This window comes from Paroedura picta, chromosome 7 (genome assembly GCF_049243985.1).
Source record: "Paroedura picta isolate Pp20150507F chromosome 7, Ppicta_v3.0, whole genome shotgun sequence".
NCBI lineage: Eukaryota > Metazoa > Chordata > Lepidosauria > Squamata > Gekkonidae > Paroedura > Paroedura picta.
Window position 1 is genome coordinate 63,382,541 of NC_135375.1, and position 24,579 is coordinate 63,407,119.

The 24,579-nt window shown below is 42.6% G+C and overlaps 1 protein-coding gene across 6 annotated transcripts in view; it reads right to left on the bottom strand.

Moving 5' to 3' along the window:
- The window catches only part of ERCC6L2 (ERCC excision repair 6 like 2), a 77,059-nt gene that overhangs the window by 37,118 nt on the left and 15,362 nt on the right, over positions 1-24,579 (bottom strand). For 5 of the 6 annotated variants that reach the window (XM_077344562.1, XM_077344564.1, XM_077344561.1 and 2 more), the window contains 7 exons: positions 21,450-21,569; positions 18,006-18,199; positions 15,688-15,849; positions 14,978-15,185; positions 9,026-9,166; positions 3,331-3,444; positions 1,629-1,748 (listed from right to left, as the gene is read on the bottom strand). In XM_077344562.1, the coding sequence (XP_077200677.1) occupies positions 1,629-1,748; positions 3,331-3,444; positions 9,026-9,166; positions 14,978-15,185; positions 15,688-15,849; positions 18,006-18,199; positions 21,450-21,569 (1,059 nt within the window). The remainder of the gene's footprint in view (positions 1-1,628; positions 1,749-3,330; positions 3,445-9,025; positions 9,167-14,977; positions 15,186-15,687; positions 15,850-18,005; positions 18,200-21,449; positions 21,570-24,579) is intronic. The other variant, XM_077344565.1, reaches the window with a different exon arrangement.

Genomic DNA, 24,579 nt, shown 5'->3' on the forward strand with positions numbered 1-24,579 from the left:
GCATAATTTTCTATGCATACTGGGGAGTAAATACCAGTAATTCCCATACTGGGGGGTTATTCCTGCAGGCACAGCTCAATTATTTAGATTGGAAACAGCTGAGCTACAGAGGCAGCCTGCTACCACAGTTCAGCTGTTTAGAACCTAAAACTAGGGAGCCACAGGAGCACGCTTTCCCGCAGATCAGCTGTTTAGAGCATGAACCCTTGAACCCAGTTTGGCTCTATTCTGGGCCAAGTGGATTTGTGGTTTTCCCCTGAACCACACCACATTTTTGTGATCCGTGCCCATTCCTAGGCACAAGGTACTGGAAATCCAGTAGAAAATACCTGCATTAACCAAGGAAGTGATTCTGTGTATATAACTGTCAATATGCTAGCCCTTTTAGCAGGCTCAGTGTGCTTGCATACTGTATGTATCCCTTTAGTGTGGTGGTGGTGGGAGGGGGGGGGACACAAATGGTTTGTAACTTTCTATAGTGTTCTGTTGATGAATGCAGGTATTTGCTTCCATGGAAGAAAAGTCACACCTGGGCATCCACAGGGGTGGATACGTGCGGTCTGTTTTCTTAGTCCCATCAAAAGAGACTATATAATCTCACTCTTTCTTCTGTACAACCCTTTCCCAGCTTCACCTTCTTGTTTGCATTATGGTATGCAAATAAATTATGATTTAGCCCAGGAACTGGTCTCCACATACAGGGTTAAATCGAAGTTTGCCAGGTATGCGTACATATGACTGCAACTTTAGGAAATCCTTCCTTCCTGGCATCTCATCACAAACTCTAAGAGATACTAAGAGTGTTCTGTGAATGGCAGCACCTATGTTCCAAATCTAAATGTGCATGACAACTGCTCTGTAACAGTGGTATTTTTTTCAATCACGGGTTTATCTGAACATCTTCAGAAAACAGTTTAAATCTTCTAAGACCTTTTGAAGCTCCCGCAATTAATCCAGTAGAGAGCTGTTTTAATATACTAAATTTCATTTTTATTCAATCTCTTTAGCATGTTCCTGCCTGGGGTCTGCTGGACAAGGCAAAGCCTAAATGAAACAAACAAATTATGTAAATCAATTGGTTATGCCAGAAAAGGCCACAGTATACATACAACCCGATCCAAAGCCCCACAAAGAGTTCCAACAGGCCTATAGAGTTCCCATGCAAGTAAAGAACCAAAAGACTAGAGTTATAGTGTTCTATCATAATGTTTTGCAAATGGTATGCTCATTGTAAAACAGAAAAAATACAAAATGTGTAATAGACAAAAATTTAATAATGGCAATTATTCTGCTACTGTTAATTCCTGAGAAAGTCACAATGAATTTGTACCACATCTTCCATCAAAGAACTGCCCTGTAATTCGGATTAACTATGAGACTGTTGTGTGATCTAAAGCAGGGGTAGTCAACCTGTGCTGGCAGGGGCTCATGGGAATTGTAGTCCATGGACAATTGGAGGACCACAGGTTGACTACTCCTGATCTAAAGCACAATTGAGTTTTTTGAATCCCAAATATTTGTAAAAGGAGGGCCTGAATCATAAATTTGAAAAAATATTAAATACTAGATGTTACGAAGTATGACACCACATTAGAATACTGATCCCCTCCTGACCCTTGCATATTTACCTTCATTTTCCCACTATACTTTGGATCAGAAATCGTTTCAAAGGCTGCATCTTTGCTAAGCTGCATAAAATCAGGAAACTGGGAAAATACCTGGTTGCACACCCTTGTGATGTGGGCTTCCTGAAATGAAAGGGTTACAGGCAAAAGTTTCAACCCATCGGTAATTAATATCTTTAGTAAAACATCTGACAGACTATCCTGCCCCCAAGCATTTCCCCTTGGCTCTAATCAGGCAGACTACCATGCAAGCATGATATACATTTAATAATAAATAATAAATAATACTTTTGCACCCATTACAAGCATTGAACACCCCCTCCCACCTTTTGACTGAGATAAAAAGACTCAGCTCGCCATTCCTCTCTGTGTCTAAGGGAGATCTGACTCTTAAAAGCCTATGCCCTTTAAAATCTTGTGGGTCTCTTAAGGTGCTACTGGAAAAAACAGGGAAGAGAAGTGCATTAAAATGAAAACATCTGTATCTTTAACTCCTGAAAAACAACTTTCCAGAAGGTTGGGACATGCTATTTAAAGATATAGCATTGTGACATATCTTATATATAAGGACAACTTGCAAAGAGATTCTAAGAAATTCACTTATGACATTTAAAGGGTTTTCTTATATTTCCTGTGTCTGTAATATGAATGTAAAACCTGGACTGGCTAGAACACATTTAAATGGCTTCCTTCCAATAAAAGTTTAGATGTTAAAATTTCCCTTTTAAATGAACAGCAGTTCCCTTCTCAAATTTCTTACGCCTGAGATACCTCCTCAAAATTACATACATTTCCAAGACTGATATTGCTATGAAACAAACTTTTTAAAAAAACCTGGCTCAGAGCAGTGGGGATAAAGGGTATCATTTGACTTTAATGTAAGAAAATGTTCAGTAACCGAGCTGTGCTTCAGTCTTGGAAATAGGAACCATTAAAATCAACATCCCTTATTTTTTTTATTATTTATTTATTTATTTAGATTTTTATACCGTCCTTCCCTACGGCTCTGGGCGGTTTACAGAAAACATTTCAGAACACTCCATGGAACAGTATTTCCAAGTAAAGACATGCAAGACCAGAGCAGACTGGCAAATAGCCACTTGCCTGGTCACGTGTTTTGAGTAAGAACTGACCAATGGCAGAGATTACTTTCCATTCTCCTTATGGTCTTCAAGAGTACATCTGGAAGCCTTTTCTCTCTGTGTGTCAGAGAAAGAATCACTTGTAGCCAGGGCCCAGAATGAAGCCTGATGTTAAACAAGACTACATTCTGTAGACCACTTCCAGGATGGACAGAATGGATGCACAAGCTCACAGCTGAGCAGAATAGGATAGCTGCTTCTGCAGGTGAAGGAAAAGACACATAGGGCAGAAGCCTTCATATTGGCTGCTAGCATATAGGAAGTAATACCTTCATCCTTCTTGATCTGCTCCTTCCATGCTCATCAAAAGTTAAGATGGTCAGATTAGTAGTGTGGTGGATATCAGAAAAGGAGTTAGGAGTGGGAGCAGAACTGAGGCGAGGGAACCACTCCTCCTAAAACCTAACTAGTGTTGAAATGTCAGAAATACACTGAAAGTAGTAGGAATTGTTTTCAATTTACAGAACATAAATTCATGCTCCAATGGCACTGCAAGCTGGAATTTACTAGCAAGATTATTCTTGATATCTCTGGTCTGGCTATGAGTAAGTGAGGAAACTAACCTGCTGTTTGCTAGTGTTGTCAGTCTGTAACAGTGCAGCATGATTAGCAATCTTACGAAGTACTGTCAGGTAACTGAAATACAAGGCTTGCATTGTTTCACCATGTACATTTGTCTGTAGAAATATAAGCAGAAAAGCAAATAAGTTAAACCAGCTTAGAACTAAATGACATAAGACAGACAAAACCCATATTTTCATCATTGCTGTCCAAAGAATGAATGTTTTTAGACTTCTGGATCTGGGACAGTTTTCCATACACTATTATCCAATAGCTTTTAAATACAAAGTTATTAATTAAAGAGTATTCCAGTTCACTCCCCCCAGCCCAAACACACAAAGAAACAACATGAAACAGATTCCTAGGTTTTATTTATTTATTACTAGTAATCAAGCCCACTGTAATCTAAATACAGCGGGCGCTAGACCAGGGAGTCCCCAGCAGTCGCGCGGAGCACGGCTGCCGGGGGCTCCCTTTGTCGGCGGCCTGATGCGGTGAGAGGCGCTTTGCGCCTCTCGCCGCGTCAGGCCGTCGGGCAGGGAGCCCCCGGCAGCCGCGCGAGGGCAGCCTGACGCGGCGAGAGGCGCGAGCCCCCTGGCAGCCGCACGAGGGCGGCCTGACGCGGTGAGAGGCACTTTGCGCCTCTCGCCATGTCAGGCCGCCGGGCAGGGAGCCCTCGGCAGCCGCGCTCCGCCGGCGGCCTGACACGTCGGAGGCACTTTGTGCCTCCCAATGTGTCAGGCCGCCATCAAGGGAAAAATTGTGAGCCGCGCGGAGCGTGGCTCACAATTGCTTCCTTGTCAGCAGGGCGGGAATCGGCCGGGCCAATGGTCTGTCCGGAGGAAGGGGCCAATCAGGCCCCTTCCTCATCACGGACAAAGCCCTCCCACCAAGCCCTTAACAAATTATTTAGTCCGCGGCGCCCGTGGTGCCGCAGGCGTGTTAAGGATATTTATATATCGCCCTCCTTGGAGCCTCAGGTCAAGAGCACCTGATGATAAGCATAATTTCTTTTTTTTATGTGAAAGAGGCTGTTGACTTCACTAAGATTGGAGTATAATGAGCACTACATGAAGATAATGAATCACTGGAAGTGTTCTAATAAGTCAAATAAGCATTCTAGACACAACTGACTGGGAACCAATGATGGACTGGGATGTCAAAATGGCCACTTAGAAAGCTAGACTAAGCAGCCCCTGCGATCTTGTCAGATTCAGTTGGCAGTGAAGACAATAATGAGCACAGATTCTTGTGTCAATTCCTCCCATGCCAGCACGTGCCCAATATGTGCTGATCAGCCACCCAGAGTTGCTGGGGCATGGCTAGGCATGCCCCTCACTGTTAGCAGCCCTCCAGGAAGTTCCCGTCAGGAATAGGCCTCTTATGCACGGGCCAGAATGCCCGCACTGGCGGCAGGAGCGCTTTGTTTAAAATCGCCGCCAGCGGAGGCGCCTCCCGGCCCAGGGCTACGGAAGGCCTGCGGTAAGCGACCGCAGCTTCCGCAGCTTCCTGGGTAAGCCGAGGCTGCAACGGGCCAGCACTCTGCATAATCGCCAGCACCAAGCTTGTTGGCCCACCCAGCCCCGACCCTACAGTGTCCCTATAGGGACACTGCGCGCTCCTGCGGAGCCCCGGAGCTGGCAGGGGCAACCCCCTGCCCCCAACTGAGCTTGCAGAGGGGGCCTGGGGCCCCCCACTCCCTCCCTGGGCCCTCCAAACCTCCCCCCACCCCCACCATGCCGGCTTACCTTCTGGCCTTGGTATTCAGCACGCGTGCACGTGCTACCCCGGGGCAGCCCAGCATTCCCCGCCCCCATGCATACACGGGGAACTGCGGGGCATCCTGGCCCACCTCAATAGGACAGCGGCAGCGTGCAGTAGCTGCTGCCGTGCATAAGAGGCCATAAGGTTCCCATCCTCCAGATGCAGCCTAGATATCTCCCAGGATTACAACTGGTCTCCAGACTACAAAGATCATTTTCCCTGTGAAAATGGCTGCTTTGGACGCTGGACTCCATGGAACTGTATCCAGTCAAGCTGTCTCCTCTCCCCAAACTTCATTCCTAAAATCTCCAGGAGTTTCCAAACCCAAAGTTGGCAACCCTAATCAGGAACTTTCCCCATAAATTAAAGGCCCAATACATCCATATCAGAAACCTTTCCTCCATGAGCTCTGTGCCACTAGAATAGGAATGATGAAGCCTTTGGTTCCTTCCTTTAGAACGGTGTACAAGACACATGCACAATGATTCTTTTATTCCTCATCTGTCACAAGTCTTAACATTTCTTACTTTCTGCAGAAAAGTTAAGTTACAAACTTAAACACACATGGACCAACTTGCACGGGAATTAATCCTAATAAATATACTCTTGGTTCCAAGTGTTAGCTTTGAAAATATACTAGCCAGAAATAACTTGTGATTTCTTGTCCAATATCTTCCAGGATACTAGCAATGATATAAACAATTCTAACAAATAATTACTTTCTATGTTATGCCTGGCTGATGTTTCTATGTTATGTTTCTTTCTATGTTATGTTTAGGCTGATGTTCACTGATCATTCATATTAGGTGACTACTTGAAGTAAACATGGCAAAAAATAAAGCCATTCAGTTTTACTAATCTCATGAGAATAGGCATTTTGAAACAATGATAGTATCCACACCACTGTGACTGAGCAATGTAATTTCTAAATGTGCATTCCAAAACCACATACTATTCCTCATTAATTTCTTTCAACTTTAAAGGGTTCAGGTACATCAAGATCAACCAGAACATTTTAGGGCCAACATTAGCCAACTAATCAATCCAGTCCAGTTTTGTATCAAGAGTACTTGTTAAATCAATAGTAAATAAGTATTAAAGTGATGATCAGATTTTACACACTCCTGGACCAATTTTCGTTATTTAACAATAATAAAATCAATTTCAAAATGTGTTTGTGAACTGAATGAAAACTGCATTTCATTATTCTCTTGTGTAGCATGGACTATGAATAAGTAAATGAAAAGCTGACAATACAATAAAGCTTCTGGGGGCAGGGGGGGAGAGATAGAGTCAGATTCACATTAAGCAGAAAGAACCATGCCAGGTTATGAACAAGTAACAAGTAACAATATGGAGTAATAGTAAGAAACTAAGAAAAAACTCATTAGTCAAAGCATTATACTATTATTTTCCTATTTGCCAAGGTTAAAAGACTTCTGAAAAAAACTATACTCTGGGTTGCAAAGTAAACAGTTTTCCATCCTTGAATATCAACTAGTTACATGTTGTTTTTATTTATTTATTTATATTCCACTTTATCTCTTTAGACTTTACTATTAGGTAACTAACAATGCAACTAGTTGTAAGCAAATAAAACTTAAAAATTACAGAGCACAATTAAAAAAAAAAAACAGCCCGGTTGAATGTTTTTAAAAACGAGTTGCTGTGGTTGATCCCCATGACAGCACAGATGTGAGTGAAAATGGGCATCAAAGGGGCAACATAATAGTGCAAAAGAAAAACAGTGGGAATAACCCTCACAATCTACTTGGCTCTTAACTTTGGCTGAAACAAAGGCTCCCTTTCCCTTGGTTTCTTCATATATTTCCTGCTTTTCGCTAACCATCAGGATGTATCAAACCATCCACCAGCACAAAGAATGCAGAATTCCACACCTTTCCATTTTCTCAGCAGTCCCTTTAAACTCCTGGGAAGTTGATGTCTGGAACTATGAGATAGACATGCACAAAAAGTCATACAGAATAAGAGGTTGGTTTTTATAGCCCGTTTTTCACTACCCTAAGGAATCTCAAAGAAGTTTATAATCACCTTCTCTTCCTCTCCCCACAAAAGTCCCCCCTCTGAGGTAGGTGGGGCTGAACAAGCTCCGAGACTGCTCTGTGAGAACACCTATAACAGGACTATGAGTAGCCCAAGGTCACCCAACTGCATGGCTGCATGGAGTGAGCAATCAAATCTGGTTCGCCAGATTACAAGCCGCTGCTCTTAACCACTATGGTGGCTCTATGAGGTAAATTAGGCTAAACATGTGTAACTACCCAAAGGTCACTCAGTGAGACGCAGTGGTGATTTGATCCTGGTTCTCACAGACCATACTCTGAAACTCTGGATTTCATGAAGCATCAACTCTTGAACAGCAGCATGTGGCTCGGTCTGAGTAATCACTACACTAAGGACTGCAATGATGAGGAAGGAGTAGGATTTATAGTTGGATTCTTGGCTCCACCGTGCATTACAGGTTGATGGCGTCCAAACTGACCAGGAGAGATCTTGGGGTTGTGGTAGATAACTCACTGAAGATATTGACTCAAGTGTGCAACTGCAATAAAAAAGGCAAATTCTATGCTGGGGGTTATTAGAAAGGAGATTGAAAGCATCTTTATACTCCTGTATAAATCTATGATACAGTGTTACTTGGAATACTGTGTACAGTTCTGGTCACCATAACTCAAAAGCATCTGAAGAGGTACGGAAAAGGGAAACTAAGCACCTTCCCTATGAAGGAAGGTTAATGAGGAAAGAGATTTTTAGCTTGGAGAAAGGAGAAAGGAGAATTGAGAGGTGACATGATAACAGTTTCCAAAATTATGCATGAGACAAAGAAAGCAGAGAACAGGGAACGGCACAAACCACATTTTGTGGTTTGGTTCATGCCTTGTAGGTAAACCACTAACTAAACCCATGAACCTACATGAACCGGGAAGTTGGTTCCCAAAACAAATCAGTTCATATGGGTTTGTAATTCCTGCTTTCTGATTCCTGCCACTTTTCAAAGGGAGTAGAAAGTAGGAGTTAAAACGGATCACAGTTGAACACAAGAAAGCCCCATTAAACAGCTAAGCATGCAAAACAAACTGCTCCATGTAGCTCAGCTGTTTAGGAGCTTTCTTGAGGAGCCAGTTCCTGGAGTAAATTAGCTGCTTAAAGGGGCTTACCTGGACAGCCAGCTCCCGCAGTTCAGCTGTTTTGGCAGCTTTCACAAGGAGGAGAAAGCAGGAGTTTTAACTCCTCATTTTGCTCCCCACTAATTGCTTAAAAGTTTGTGGAACTTTGTGTCTAGGCTGCTCTTTGCGAGCCATGAAGTTCAGTTCACAAACCAGCCAAATGCATCATGAATAAAGGTTTGTAAGCCAGTTCATGCCCAACTCTAGTGGAGAAGTACTTTTCTCTCACAAAATACAAGAACTTGTCGGCATTCGATAAAATTAATGAGCAGTAGGCTTAGAATAGATAAAGTACTACTTCACCTAAAGAGTAATCTACACGTGGAATCCACTACTACAGGAATTGGGAGTGGTTATAAGTACAGACAGCTTCAAGAGGGGATTGTATAAACATATGGAATGGCTAGTAGCCACAATGTATAGATGAACACTATCTGGGGCAATAATGCTCTGTATTCTTGATGCTGGGGAGACAACAGTGGGAAGGCTTTTGGAGTTCTGGCCCTGCTGGTAGACCTCCTGATGGCTCCAAGGTTTTGGCCACCATGTAACACAGAGTGTTGGACTGTATGGCCCATTTGTCTGATCCAACATCGCTTCTCTTATGTTCCTATAAGTCAGGTTTTAGGTTCCTTTTTCAGATCTACAGCAAAATGTATGTGCAGATGGATGGTTAGATAGATGCACAGTGCAGAATATACAATCTCTGAACAATAGATCTGGACACTCAAATGAAAGTTCTTACTTTGTAACAACAGCTCTTCCTTTTACGGCCACTGTTGCAACTACATGGTTCCCGTGCTTGAAGAACCAAGTGTACATCTTCTGTCTCCAATACAGCCTTATAAACTGCCCTCTGGAACTCCGTTAATGAGCAATATACCATCTGGCAAGATAAAGAACAACACAGGGGAATAAAACAACAGCAATAAAAATATGGAAATATCCTGAATAAGAAGATGATGGTGAACTGGTAGATTCACAGCAATGCTAAGTACATGACAATTCTGCTGTCATTCCAAATAAGTTAATGTAATTTAATGAGGAAAATAAATATTAGTTGATCAAAAAATAATACGTTAAGAATTTGAAAAACAAACAGCAACTATTTAAAAGCACTGCAAGGCTCAAAAGTCTAATAATAAACTAGAGATTTTGGATCATTTAAAAGATCTATTTGCCATTTTCTGGCACTGGCTATTGTAAAGCACAAATGCAACCAGAGAGAATAAAAGAAATGTAGCCAGTTCTATTGATATTCTAAATAACTAGAGCAGGAACAGTGGTATGACCAACTTTATCCTTCCTCTCAAAGACCATGGGTGGCATCTCCATGACATCTTTTGGTCTCAACCAGCAGGACACAGAAATCCCAAGATTACTTCTGAATTTAGGCCACCCACAAAGTGGCAGCACCCTGTTGTGCTATAATAATCCAATGATATCTTGAACATATACTTGCATTATCAAAATAATAAGATAAAATAAAATCTGCTAGATTAAAGATAGTAGAATGACATTGCAGTTAATCTCCTCTTTTGAAAAGACACTTTAGACTACATTATTACAAGCTTTTGCTGAAAGGCAGGTATAAAATGAGATACGAAAAGCAGCAAACTACAAGTGTACCCTTATTTGCAATTATATAGTCTTTAATGTATACTTCAGTACTCATCAAAGCATTCTAGTGAGGCAGCTGAAAAGTGTCATTTCTTTCATCATAATGATGCCAAACTCTATCTTCCATTAAAAACTCATATTTCACTTCTAACAAATCATCTATTAAGAGCAGGGCTATGGGAACAAAAGTCTTTAAATGCATATACTCACATAAAGCAGACATCCACTCCACTCAGATTTTTTTCATAAGCACTGAAGAGGTTAAACATGCACTCAGCAGTGCACTTTGTTTAAGGATGTAATTACACATGGTGGACATAAAACGAATGCTTGCAGTAAGATCAAAAAAGGAAACCTGTCTCTGGGGCACTCCCCCATCTAGGAAATTGAGTATGAATGTGTAGAAGAGATGGCTTGCCCAAAATTACTGTTTTTATGCAGATGGGAATGCCACTATCCTGACAACAGAAACGACTTTCTAGAAAGTTATGGAGGACTCAGCGTACTTGCTTCTTCCTTCCGCCCAGGCACAGCAACATGACACGAGAGGGCAAAGTTAGTGACTTCTGGCTCAGTCCCTGAAACAACCATCACAGACTAAATATCAATATAATCCTCTGGGCAGTCTTCTACTGCAGGAACAGAGGTTTAGATGTAGGTAAGCAACACTTGTTTTTTTGTTCTCTCTGAAGCCCTGCATGTGGAATACCATCACATTCACTTACCAGAAAGGCAGAGTAATCAGTGACAGCACCCATGGCTGTTTTGTCAAAACCTAATTCACATGTTGCTTAGAGAGCCAAATTTACAGAAATTAAGGGAGTTGACCAAGCAACAGCATACAAATGTCAACAACATAAATTATTATGGTGAAGGCTTCTGAAATAGCCAAAGATTTGGAAGAATATCTGGAAGCATTCTGATAAGATCAAGAGGCTGAGCAGATACCAAAATCTAAAACCAGTTTGTTAATGATCACCTTCAAGAGGAAATCCAAGAAAGGGGCTATTCTTCAAAGTGATGACAGCACAGAAGCATCCTGCAAGCTTACAACATTTAAGGACAACTTACCATGTTTCCCATACTAGTAGGAAGTGTCCTCCAAACACCATTTGGAATTATCAAACTCTAATTTGTTCAGACTTACAGAGACTGAGAATGGAAGGTGATCACCCCCCTACCTCAGACATAAAGAAAGAGAAGCCTTGATATCAACCCTAGGGAGTTACCTATTTTATTATCCCTTCTGGAACAGTAAATTCATTTGTGACATAAGGATAGGCACTTTCTGCCTTGGCATCATATAATGAAGATGAGGGAGAAGGGAATTTCACTAGAATAGCCCTGTTTAACAATGAGTAGGTTTCACTTGATTCAAAATGTTATTTATTTATTTAGGAAAAAATGTATATCTCCTCTCCAGAAACCTGCCACCTTGACAAAACAAAGCAAAGCATAAATAGTGGCTGAATCCGGGGAGTATTACCATCATGACCTGAAGTAACTGGTTAATAAGAGGGGAGCTGGAGAGTCAGAAGTTATGTTTGGATAGTTTTTGAGAATTCTAGGGAGGTTAACATTTATTGTTGTTGTTGTTGTTGTTGTTGTTATTATTTGATTTCTAGCCCACCACTCCCAAAAGGCTCGTGGCGGGTTACAACATACATTAAAAAAACCCTGATAAAACTACCCCTACGTAAACATTACTCAGTACACATAAAATAACCAGAACAACCACAAAATATCCAAGGCGGTGGAAATTACAACAACTAGGCCTAGCCCACTAACAACCATGGGGGCGAAAGACGGTTGCTGATCATACTATTGCCATAAGTATAACCCAGAGTGGGGGTCCAGATCTTTCTTAGTGCTAGAGAAAGGCCTCAACCATAAACCTGGTGGAAGAGTTCCGTCTTACAGGCCTTGCGGAATGCTGGAAGCTCCGGCAGGGTCCTTAGCTCTTCCGGGAGCTCATTCCACCAGGTAGGGGCCTAGTTGAGGCAAGACATGCTTCCCAGGGGCCAGGTATGACCAATCAATTTGTACCCACAGAGCGTAAAGCATACGGTGCAAGGCAGTCCCTCAAGTATGTGGGTCCCAGACTGCACAAGGCCTTAAAGGTTAATACCAAAACCTCGGAGGAGGTTGAGTTTCAGGCAACTCTGCTCAAACCACCCGGCCACTGCTTCCAAACATCTGACAAATGGTTCCGGAGGAGAGTCCAAGTGGCTGTCCATAAGGAGATACAGCTGGGTGTCATCCGCATACTGATGACAACCCAAGCCGTAACTGTGCACCAGCTGGGCCAGAGGGCACATAAAGATGTTAAATAGTGTAGGGGAGAGAACCGAGCCCTGAGGGACCATGCAAGGGAGCCAAAACGGACTCAATAACTCTTGTGTTTTGCCTTTGAATATGACCACCCAGAGAACAGATGGTATGCAGCCACTACCATTTGACAGAGAAAGAGTACTGTGGGTGGAAAACAAACAAACAAACAGGGATTGTGGTGAGGAGAGATATAATCAATATATAATGTTGGCCTTTTCCTCCATAATTTACCTGAGAACTTCATTTGTAGCATTAAAGAATGCAAAACCATCAAAGGTTTATTCTACTCTAACAACTATGGTATTGAAAGATGGAGTAAAAGCTCCATATGTTTATAAAATGTTCTGGTTTTTGTTTTACTAATTTAGAAATATATTCAGCATCTTTACCTATGAAAACATTCGTTTGTTCAAGACAGAACTATGTTTAACCAGCAAATCTTGATAATTAGTCACTGCCCTTCACACAGACCTCTCCGCAAAAGGTTTAACTTATGACCATGTCACAGAAGCAGAGTGCAGTGGAAACTCCAACAACAGAAACAGACGTGAGGTACAATATGAGATATCCAACATCTGACATAAAGATTTTCTATTCTATGAGATCTAGGAAAGACAGAGGCAGGATTGGCAGTGAATATCCGCATCAATGAACAGACTGAAAAGCTTCTGGCTTTAGGATGCCAAAGATGACATCAGTAAAAGGCTTGCGGCATTTAGCCAGATGAACCATCTGGTCCCAATAAAGCCTGACATCTCTCCAACAGAGAGGGGAGTGTCATCCAAAGACAATTCCAATGAAGTTTCAGAATTATCACTATTGGACAGCTTTTTCATCATGCAAGAAGGGAAAAGTATTTGAGAATAAGTGCCTCCCAAAGTAACCTGAAGATAAAGCAACTTCTTTAGAGGAGGAGAGCTCTGGGGATAGAGGAGCCAGCCTGATGTCATGGTTAAGAGTGGTGGCCTCTAATCTGGAGAAATGAGTTTGCCTTCCCACTCTTTCACACGCAACCAGCTGGATGATCTTGGGACAGTCACAGTTCTCTCAGAGCTCTCTCAGCCTCACCAACCTCATAAGGTGCCTATTGTGGGGAGAGGAAGGGTAGGCGATTGTAAGTCACTCTGAGACTCCATCAGGTAGGAAAAAAGGGGTACACAAAACCAACTCTTCTCCCCCCCCCCACTCTTGGTGAGAGTAGTCAAGAAAGAGACCCCTGGACTGGTATGAAAAACAGCAGTCAAAAATGGAACAAAGGAGCTGTAGAAAGAGTAAAAGATGCTGTGTACACAGTTGTGTACCATTAGCAATATTAATGTAACAGAAGAGCAAAGAAATAGGGTTGCACTTCCCTGTAACCAGTGTTCATCAAGAGGCACATGGGGTAGAATAGAAATTTAATAAATACAACAGTAATAATTTTTATTTTATTATTATTATTATTGCAGGAGTGATCCCTCTGTCAAAAGAAAGCCCTTCTTTTGTCATGAGACAGAGGCAGGGAAAGCACTTCTCTCTCAGTTCTCTCAGCCACCATGAGGATGTCCTTAATTGGCAGAGTAGGAAACAGAAGGAGTGATGAGTGCCTGCACAGAAGACCAAATTATTTACAAGTTACAGGTAAGTGCATCTACCTGACTTCCGTGCAGTCCCACAGGGGAAAGTAGCAAGCTCACTTTCCAAAGAAGGTGAGTGTGAGTTAATTAATGCAAGATCACTGGAACTCTGCCTCCCCCATTGCAGTTTCATTCCTGGACTCCACATCCATCAAGCAGACCAATATTGCTGAGTACTACCTTATTCAGATGAAATTTTTATCAAGAGTAGATTGCAGCTAAGCATACGTAATTCTCCCACCCTTCTGGTAGATGATATTGCCACCAAGAATGATGATACACTGTATCATTCCTCAGGGAAGAGTGGCACAGAAATTTGAAAATTCTTCCACAGCATGGCTTTTAATCCCTCCACTCTAGCCTCTCGGGTTTGAGCAGTAAGCCTATGAGCAGTAAGCCAGGTAGGAACTAGTGTTGTGGCCTCTCCCAGGCACAGGGATCATCTTTTGGGGCCATTTTCTAAAGAGAGCCATTCTACCTGTTCTTCTGATAAATCTTGGGTAGAAAAGGGGCTCTCTATAGTCAGAGAGGAAGGGGAGAGCCTGTCCAGGGCACATCTGCAATTATAAAGTCCCACGCATGCCTGCACAGAATCCATCAAGATGAATGGCCAGTGACAAGAGCCAACAAAAATAATACAAGGCAGGAAATGTTACAGAGGAAAAGTTTCTTTCTTCCCCCTACTTCTCTTCATGCAGTCAAAAGGCAGGCTCCACCCAGTTGCCCCAAGCATGGCACACTCTACTGCACATTGCCAGGAAGGTAACAAGGCTCAAAAACTTCATAGACCATTTCTGTGCTGCACCCACAGAGGAAGACTCAATTTAACAGAAAGCATTAAACCGTGGTTTTCAATGGACAGAAAAATCTAATATATTCGAGGAATGATCCAGCCTTCCCCAGACTAATTCCTTTGTGCAGGCAGGCAGTACTTGCAAATTTAAATTCTGGCTCCTGCCTGTCCCCACTGGGTCTACTCAGTGACAATGAGAGCTGCAAACACACATTGCATGCAAGGGAAGAAGCAGGTAATTCCCTCAAATTTAAAATGCTTCCCAAATGCATTCAGCAAAATACAAATTACAACAAATCATGAACCTATTTAATTTATAGTAAATAATGGTTCTCACTCTGTCTTCCTTCTTGGGCAACTGGCTGTTGATGAGAGACTTTGTACGCCTTAAGAAGTAGCCGCGCATCTTCTGAGCCAGCCTCTGCATTGCTTTTCGACCTGTTGCTAACTCTCTTTTAGTTGCTGTGTGCCTCTGTCCATGCTCTACTGGATCAGAAAACTCCTTCTTGAACCTTGCTTCGCTGCCTAAAAGTCCTGGTACAGCCCTTCAAGAGAGAGGGAGGAAATAACAAATCCATTGTCATCTTTTAGCATCCTGATGTTGTTAAACAGAATATCCCTACCACCTTAATTTATTTAGTTCTGGGGTTACTATACATATAACATAGAGAGCAGCAGCATATCCATAACCTTATGTAGTTATGTATGCTACACTTTAGTTACAATTACAATGAATGTAACTATAGAATTAATCTGTGCAAACAATCGTTGCATGTATATATTATGTGTTGCATAGAAGATATGAATATCATTTAATATGTGATTACACAAAACGATCCTGAGTAGGGTTGCACGTTCTGGAGCACTTCAGTGAACACTGAAGCTCGAGGTGGCCAGTGCCACAGCACCGAGGGCCGTAGTTGGTGGCCGTGCACCAGCCAGTGTCCACAAGCCTTGGGCTTAAGTGCTCGCCAAAGCGGCCAAAGCATGCCAGAGCGAGCAACCCTAAGATTCCTGAGTCATAAGCATTCAATACGAGTAACTTACCAGTCCATGACACACCAAAGTTCTTTCATGTTGTTCTGCAGGATTGTCCCAGTGAGTCCTATTCGAATGTTACATGTTAGCGCCTTCATGGTTTTAGTTACTTGAGCCTTTGGATTCTTGATTCTGTGCACTTCATCTACAATGACAGCTGACCACTTCAGGCTGTAAAACAACAGGAAATAGTGACTACCTATATCTACAACTGGATTCAGTGTATAAAGCTCATGAGTACTGCACCCCAAAACATTTCTCCCAAGGACCGGGCAACCTGTAAAATCAGAAATAGGAGCAATCTTGAGATATTCTGCAGGAAGGAAGAATCTACAAAAATCACATCTCCAGCCAGCAGACAAGATCATCCATCAGTAGAGAATGAGCTTCAGATCCAACTCATAATATTTCAATAACTTATTTCCAACAAGAATTGATATAATGAAAAAAGTTCTACCATAAATATTGGCTCATCAAGGCTCTGGAGGGATGGTAATATAGTATCATCATAATCATAAACAACACTAATGATAACAATAACACAATAAAACCAATGAGAAACAGAAAGGACATTTCTCTCTCACACAGACACACACACCGCTGAAGGAATTTTGAGTCTTGTTTGGTTGAATGTACACATAAAGAGATTCTTAATTCTCCATGTTAGCCATCAAAGAAAACGGTTCAATGGCACAGCATCAGAAGACTGTAGAAAATGTTGAAGAAGAACAAGAAAAAGAATTGATTCTTATATGCTGCTTTTTTCTACGTGAAGGAGGCTCAAAACAGCTTACAGTCACCTTCCCTTTCCTCTCCCCACAACAGACACCCTGTGAGGTGGGTGAGGCTGAGAGAGCCTTGATATTACTGCTCAGTCAGAACAGCTTTATCAGTGCCGTGGCGAGCCCAAGGTCACCCAGCTGGTTGCATGTGGGGGAGCACAGAATTGAATCCGGCATGCCAGATTAGAAGTCTGCACTCCTAACCACTACACCAAACAGGCTCTCAATATATTATTCCTCATACAGGCAACATCCAACTGAATGATTTAATGCAATACATTTTTATCCCATTCTTCCTCCAAAAATGTCATGGCAATGTCTAGTCATCTGTAGTTTATCCACAGAATTACACTGTGAGGTAGGTCAGGGGATAAAGCAAGTGACTGGCCTAAGATCACCCAGCAGACAGGATTTGAACCTGAACCTCCTAGATCCTAATCTAACACCATGAGGTTTATATTTATTCAAATTTGACATTTTTGTCAACAGTGAGTTTTTCACCCTACATTCAGAAACAATAACCTTACAGCAACATATTACACTGAGCCAACTAGTATATTGTTTATATTTAGATACATGGTCAAACCGAAACATATTTAGTTGGAAACAAGTTCCACTGAGGTCAAGGGGGTTGGTTACAAATGTAAGTGAAAGATTCAAGCCTTACATTCCAGACATTTTCTCTAAAATCTTGCTACAATATTTCCAGGGTTCACAACCCTGATTATAACCAATATTCTAGCATGTTTGGAATGAAAGTCTGACCATGATCATAATAAATACATGCACTCCTCTTCACCCTCTATCCAGGAATTGAGTGGGGTTTTGGCTGGGCCGAGAAGCGCTGCGGCTTGTATTTGGTTTGGCGGGGCGAGGAGACACGGCCGTTTTGCAGGACGGCGTACCTGGGTCAATGGTGCAGGCGGCTCCGGTGGCAGCAGGCAGAACGCGGCTCTGTGAGGGCAGCGACATGGAAGGTAGCGTCGGCGTGGGATACCGGGGCAGGCCGGAGTTTGGTGGCCGTGGGGAGCCATTTCATGGTGGTTGGCGGCCTGCGGGCAAAGTGGGAGGGGGAGGGATCGGGAGGAAGGGTCGGCGGTAGAAGGCGGCCACGGATGTAGGCTCGGCGGCAATGGCGACATTCCCCGGGGTGGGAAAGGAGCAGGGACACGACGTCTTTGACGCAGCGTCCCTGCTCCTTTCTGAAGATGGAGTGGCCGTGCCGGAGGACTGTCACCGCGGGCTGCCTGGGCAATCTGTGAGGCGAGTCCCCGGCTTGGCGAGGCCTGGCCAAGCCGCCAACGTGGAGCCACGCGAAGCGGCTTGGCCTTGAATGGCCTCCTGATTGGGCCCTCTGGGTTTTTATCCCGGACAGGGCCCGCCCTAACTCCTCCCCAACAGCCCTTACTCCTTTATTTAATCCGCTCCGCAGGATTAAATAAATCCGCAGGAGCGGATTAAAGATGTTTGTATAATGTTTGTATAATGTTTTATTGCAATTAAGATCAAACAATAATAATAACAACAATTGCACAATACGTTTACCTGTTAAGCTCATCCAAATATTGGTGAAGCATTGTATATGTAGTTAGCACAATCTCACATTTCCCCTGTTTGATTCGATTCAGTTCATAGTCCTTTCTACTGCCATACAAAACAATAACCCTGAAATAACCCCAGGTGTCCAATTCTTCTTTCCAATTATACAGCACAGAAAGTGGGGTCACAATCAGGAAAATCTAAAAACAAAGAACACATGATGTTGATATTGAATCAAATGCCTTTTGGCACCAAATCTGCATGCTCCTTTGTACCATTACAGATATCAGAATCTTCCTTCCAATTACCTGAGCAGGATACTTGAAGAAAAAGCTGATAAAAATACTGAACACTTCAAAATCACTAAAATGTAGTAATTTTGTCAGATCTCAGAAGCTAAACAGAGTCAGTCCTAGTTAGGATTCAGATAAGAGATAACCACTAAAGTCCTACTCATATCAGGGCTACCCCTCCTTCGAGACTGGGCATAAGTACCTGGATTACAGCCAATTCTTGCAGACCAGACTGAAGATGCCTGGGGTAGGGATGGGGGAATGGAGCTTTTTTTGGTAGCTGTTAATTTTTAGGATGCTTTTAAATCTGTTTATGAATGTTTTTATCTACTGATGTAAACTGCCCCCAGCCCGCTTGTGGAGAGGGACAGCCTATAAATCACATAATAAGTAAATACAAAATAAAGAATTGCTACACAGATGCAAGCAACAGCAAAATACCTCTGAACATCTCTTGCCTTGAAAACTCTATGAGGCCACTATAAATTGGAAGGGACTTGATGGCAAAAAAAGGGAATTTGTCTCACAAAAACTGAGAGAATATAAATTTATGGTGGTCTTCATAAGAAGAAGAGTTTGGTTTTTTTGGCACTTCACTACCTGAAGGAGTCCCAAAGCAGCTTACAAACATATTTCCCTTCCTCTCCCCACAACAGACACCCTGTGAGGGAGGTGAGGCTGAGAGAACTCTAACAGAACTGCTGTATGAGAACAGCTCTAAAGGAACTGAGACTAGCCCAAAGTAACCCCCCTGGCTTTATGTGGAGGAGAGCAGACTGAAATGTGATTCTCCAGATCAGAGCCTTCTGCTCTTTAGCCATTACACCATGCTGCATCTCAACATATTATAAGAGCAAATGCAGCCAGCCTTATGTTGTGGCCTTTCAGTGACTGAATATCTCTTCTCAGACTCTGTTTTTGCAATTCCATGCTACACAACAAACCAGGAGGTGTATTAAGCCTTTGCTGGACAAGTAGGTAACTACACATAATCCAGCCAATATTAAGTATTTTTGTACACTAAAAATGAGGGGAACTTACTCCTACCCAGATGAATCATATAGCCCCAAGTCCCATCTAGATGGCTACTAGTGCTGCCTTCTATTACAGCAATAAAAGACCAAGAATATTTTCCAGAAAGAGCAAGTAGCTGTCAAAATAGTTTGTGAAATCTTTTAAAGGATAAAGGTCTATTAGCCCATTGTTTTCCCAAATCACCACAGTCAGATGTACTATTATCTAAAGCAGGGGTCCTCAACCCCTGGTCCGCGGCCCGGTATCGGGCTGTGAAGGCCATGGTACGGGGCTGCTAGCGGCCACGCCTGCCTCCCCCCTCGCAGCGAGAGGGGGAGAAAGAGGCAGGTGTGGCCGCCGGCACGCCACCGACGCAAACGTGCACGCGCGGAGCTGCCGCGCATGCGTGTTTGCGCCCCCTGCTGGCGAAAATGCGCATGCGTGGCAGTTCTGCGCATGCACGTTAGCGCCACCTAGTGGCGAAAACACATATACGCGGTCTCTCCCACCCTCGGAGGCGGTCCCCAACTACAAGAAGGTTGGGGACCGCTAATCTAAAGCACTGTATCTGAGGAAGAGATACAGTGCACACAAAAGCTCATACCTTGAATAAAACTTGTTGGTCTTAAGGGTGCCACAGGACTCTAAATTTGTTCTGCTGCTTCAGACCAACACAGCTACCCACTTGAATCTATTATCTAAAGCAGTGGTCCGCAACCTTTTACAGGCTGCGGACCGGCGGCAGCAGGGAGGGCGATTGCGCAGCCGCACATGCGCATTGCGCGTGCGCGGCCCTGCTTACCTCTCCCCCCCCCCCCCACAGTAAGAAGCTTGCCAGGCTGCAAGCTTGTGGCCTGGGAAGTTTCTTACTGCGGGGGGGGGGGCGGGGAGAGGGAGCTGCGGCCCGGTCCCAGGGCCTTCACGGCCCGGCACCAGGCCTCGGCCCAGTCATTGGGGACCACCGATCTAAAGCATGTATTTAAAATCAATGGGACAACAGTAATCAAAGTGATCACCTCAGAGAATAATCAGTGATAACAAAGGTTGGCTAAATGATCCTAGTGGCCACAAAAGATGCTTGGGGAAAATCCAACATCAGGTAGAATTCAAATCTAAAGCAGCCATGCTTGGGCCAGCAGGTCACAGAACCAAAGTTATCATCACAGATATAAAGACTGCTCATGTTGTGTTCAGTTTTCTGAGTGCTGTCAGAATTAAATAGGAAGAGGAAAAGATTTGGTTAAATTAAATGACAGTAAGACAATCCTTGCTGCATACAGCACATTCCGCTAATGATGTACAGCTGAATCAGATAACGACTTGTATGGGACACAAACCAGAAGCAACGACAAAGCTTATATTCTCCTGTGCTGGGCCTTGCAAAATATTGAAATGCCTTGTATATAATCCTAACTTCCAGGTTTGGCATGTTCAAACAATCTGTTCCTGGGGTCTTTCTAACCACTTACATAATTAATCACTTTTAATTAACCACAGAATGAGTTTTTATAGCTCTTTTGCTGTTGAAAGAATTAAGCCTCTGTTTGGTGAGTAAAACAGCTTTGCAGACTACAAAGATTTTGTACAATTATATTTATTAGAGACTGCACAATGCTTTAGATCACATTTTATTTTGATTTTAAGCTTCCATTCAATGCATTTTACATGGAAGTATTCAATGCCAATTAGGTGCCAGTGAGTTTCAGCCCAGAGACAGCAAGATGAGGGACCCTTCTGACCTCTGCACAGTAATATGGGGACAAGAGTGCTCCTTCAGCTGCTACTTGAATAGGGCTGGTGGGTCCTAAAATTCTAAAGACTATCCAAAGCACTCAAGAGCTTTTGGACACACGGAATGAAGGCAGAAATGTTGGCCTGATAAATGTAAAGACTGATTGTTTTTAACTGTATTTGTAAGCCTTCCCCTCAAGCTACTGAATGAGCCTGTGAGGGTTCCAGCAGTTGGAACAGGAGCTCCAGGGGCTCACTCATCAGCTATACCACTTCCCATCCAAACCTCCTGATTCTTCATTGTGCATGCCTTTATTGGGATCGAATTAATCTGATAAACATATTTCCATTTCAAAATGAGTTTCATAATATCTTCAAGATGAGCCATTGTATGTTTAAATTAAGAACTTACATTCTTTTTAACAGATGGCACTTCTTTTTTCATTGTTCTTAGCAAAAATTCAGGCATGTTGTTTTCAATATCTGCACGCGTCCCTTTTTTATTTAGTACTGCAGCCAGGAATGAAATAACCTAGAGGGGGGAAAAAACATCATTTGAAGTTACACAAAACATCAGGTAAAGAAAATTATAAAGAACATTCAGACCATATCATGGGATCATTCTAAACATATTTTGAATGAACCCAGGTTCAGTCTCAGGCAAAAGCCCACTAAACAATATTCTGTTCTTAAGGCTTTAGCATAGTCAATGAAGCAGAAGTAGATGTTTTTCTGGAACTCCCTAGCTTTCTCTATGATCCAGCATATGCTGGCAATTTGATCTCTAGTTCCTCTGCCTCTTCGAAATCCTACCTGTACTTCTGGAAGTTCTCAGTCCACATATTGCTGGAGCCTAGCTTGTAAGACTTTGAGCATAACTTTGTTAGCATGAAGAAGAAGAAGAAGAGTTGGTTCTTATGTGCCACTTTTCTCTACCCAAAGGAGTCTCAAAGCAGCTTACAGTTGCCTTCCCTTTCCTATCCCCACAACAGACACCCTGTGAGGTGGGTGACTCTGAGAGAGCCCTGATATCACTGCTTGGTCAGAATAGTTTTATCAGTGCCATGGAGAGACCAAGGTCACCCAGCTGGGTGCATGTGGGGGAGTGCAGAATTGAGAAATGAGTGCAATGGTGCGGTAGTTTGAACATTCTTTGGCATTGCCCTTCTTTGGGATTGGAATGTAAACTGACTTTTTCCAATCCTTTGGCCACTGCTGAGTTTTCCAAATTTGCTGGCATATTGAGTGTAGTACTTTTACTACATCGTCTTTTAAGATTTTGAATAGTTCAACTGGAATGCTGTCACCTCCACTAGCTTTATTGTTGCTCAGACTTCCTAAGGCCCATTTGACTTCAAATTCCAGGATGTCTCCAGGTCAGTGACTACCCCCATCATGGTTATCAGGGATGTTAAGCTCCCTCTTGTATAGTTCTTCTTGTTTGATTCAAATGGGTAGCTGTGTTGGTCTGAAGTAGCACAATAGAATCAGAGTCCAGTAGCACCTTTAAGGTCAACAAAGATTTATTCAGGGCGTGAGCTTTCGAGTGCAAGCACTCTTACACTGACGAAGAGTGCTTGCACTTGAAAGCTCACGCCCTGAATAAATCTTTGTTGGGTCTTAAAGGTGCTACTGGACTCTGATTCTATTGTTCTATTTGTTTGCACTGTTCATTTAAGAAGGCATTCTTATCTCTTCTAGCTATTCTCTGGAATTCTGCATTCAATTGCGTGTATCTTTCACTTTCTCCATTGCCTTTCACTTCCCTTCTCTCCTCAGCTATTTGTAAAGCGTCCTCAAACAGCCATTTTGCTTTCTTGTATTTCTTTTTCTTTGGGATGGTTTTAGTTGCTACCTCTTGTACAATGTTGTGAACCTCTGTCCATAGTTCTTCAGAGACTCCGTCTATCAGAGATAATTCCTTAAATCTATGGATATGATTTAGTTCATACCTGAGTGGCCTAGTGCTTTTCCCTACTTTCTTCGAGCCTAAATTTTGCAACAAGAAGCTGATGATCTGAACCACAATCGGCTTCTGGTCTTGTTTTTACTGACTGTATAGAACTTTGGCTGCAGAGCAAATAGTCAATCTGATTTCTGTGTTGACTGTCTGGTGTTGTCCATGTGTAGAGTCATCTCTTGGGTTGTTGGGAAAGAGTGTTTGCTATGACCATTGTACACCAAACCTTAGGGAAGTATAAATCCCAAAATAAACAGAAATGCCACACTAAAAAAAACCTTAGGGAATTATAACCCCCAAAATAGACAGAATTGCCACAAAATATTCCTTTATTGATGGCAAACCACAACACAGTTAAGGGTGACTACTTGTATGCTTGCAGTTTTTTATTAGGCTCTGTTGATTTGTGGATTATACTTGTCAGCATCCAGTTCAAAATGCTGTTGGTTGTACAAAGAATTTAAAGATATGAGAAAACCAGAGAGAGAAACTGGTGCCTCTGATAGCAAGAAGCACTGGGGCTTAAATAACAAGAAGAAATCTCAGCCCTTTTTTGATTTGATGTTCACATTCCAATTAATCATCACTGGAAGCCAAAATAAATTGACTTCAGGTTGGTCCTCTGAAGTCTGTGGCACAAGTAGTTCAAGAAAGCATTCCATTGTACAGCTTTGTTTTGAGCCGTTCTGCTGTATATTTCTTTTAAAACTTGAATTGAATATGCCTGCTAGTGTGAAGTGCCTGGCCTCAATACAAACAGATGTATACACTTTGAATTCTTTATATTTCTAGAATTCTGTAATTTTGCTTCTAACCACCTTCTTACAGTATTGTTCACAGTCTACGCACAAAGTCTTCTGTTACTAACACAGTGGCATATGTCAGTGGCAGCTCAGGTTTATGTGATCAAGCAGAAGAACAAAGACCTGGTACTGTGGGCACCTCATCCTGTTTCCCAGCTTTGGTTTTCTCCAGTTCGCATTCCACTCCCACGTTCTTCATCTAAAAGTTAGCAGCTCAATAAACAAGTTTTCACTTCCCTATGATTTTAACTGTATATGGTGCTCTTTCTTCCTGGGAAATCACAACAAAGTTACTGGTGTGCAAAGTTTCATGGTGTAAGAAAAGCAGAAAGAAATGAAACATTGGAACTCACTGGAACCTATGCCTAATCGGAGGTACCAGCAGTATGGTTCCTATGAGGAAAAGCCTAATGTGGCCCCACATAGCGACCAGTGCTGCAACCTGTCTTGAAAGGAATCCAGTCTTAGAGCCCAATTCCAACCATTATGTAGAAATAGAATAATGTCATTTAAAGTAGATTCTAGTGGATCCTGCATTTTAGTCTCGCCCACTTTTGAATAGCTGCCACATACAATTATAGAGATGATAGGAAGCAGGTTTTCTGGACTGCACCATGATGTCAACTATTTAACATGGAAGGCCTGATTTCTAAATCCACCAGTTCAATGTCTAAGCCAGCTTTTCTCAACATTTTTACCATTGAGAACCCCCTGAAAAATTCTTCAGGCTTCAAGAAACCCCAGAAGTGGCGTGATTGTGGAGAAGATGGATTGGAAGC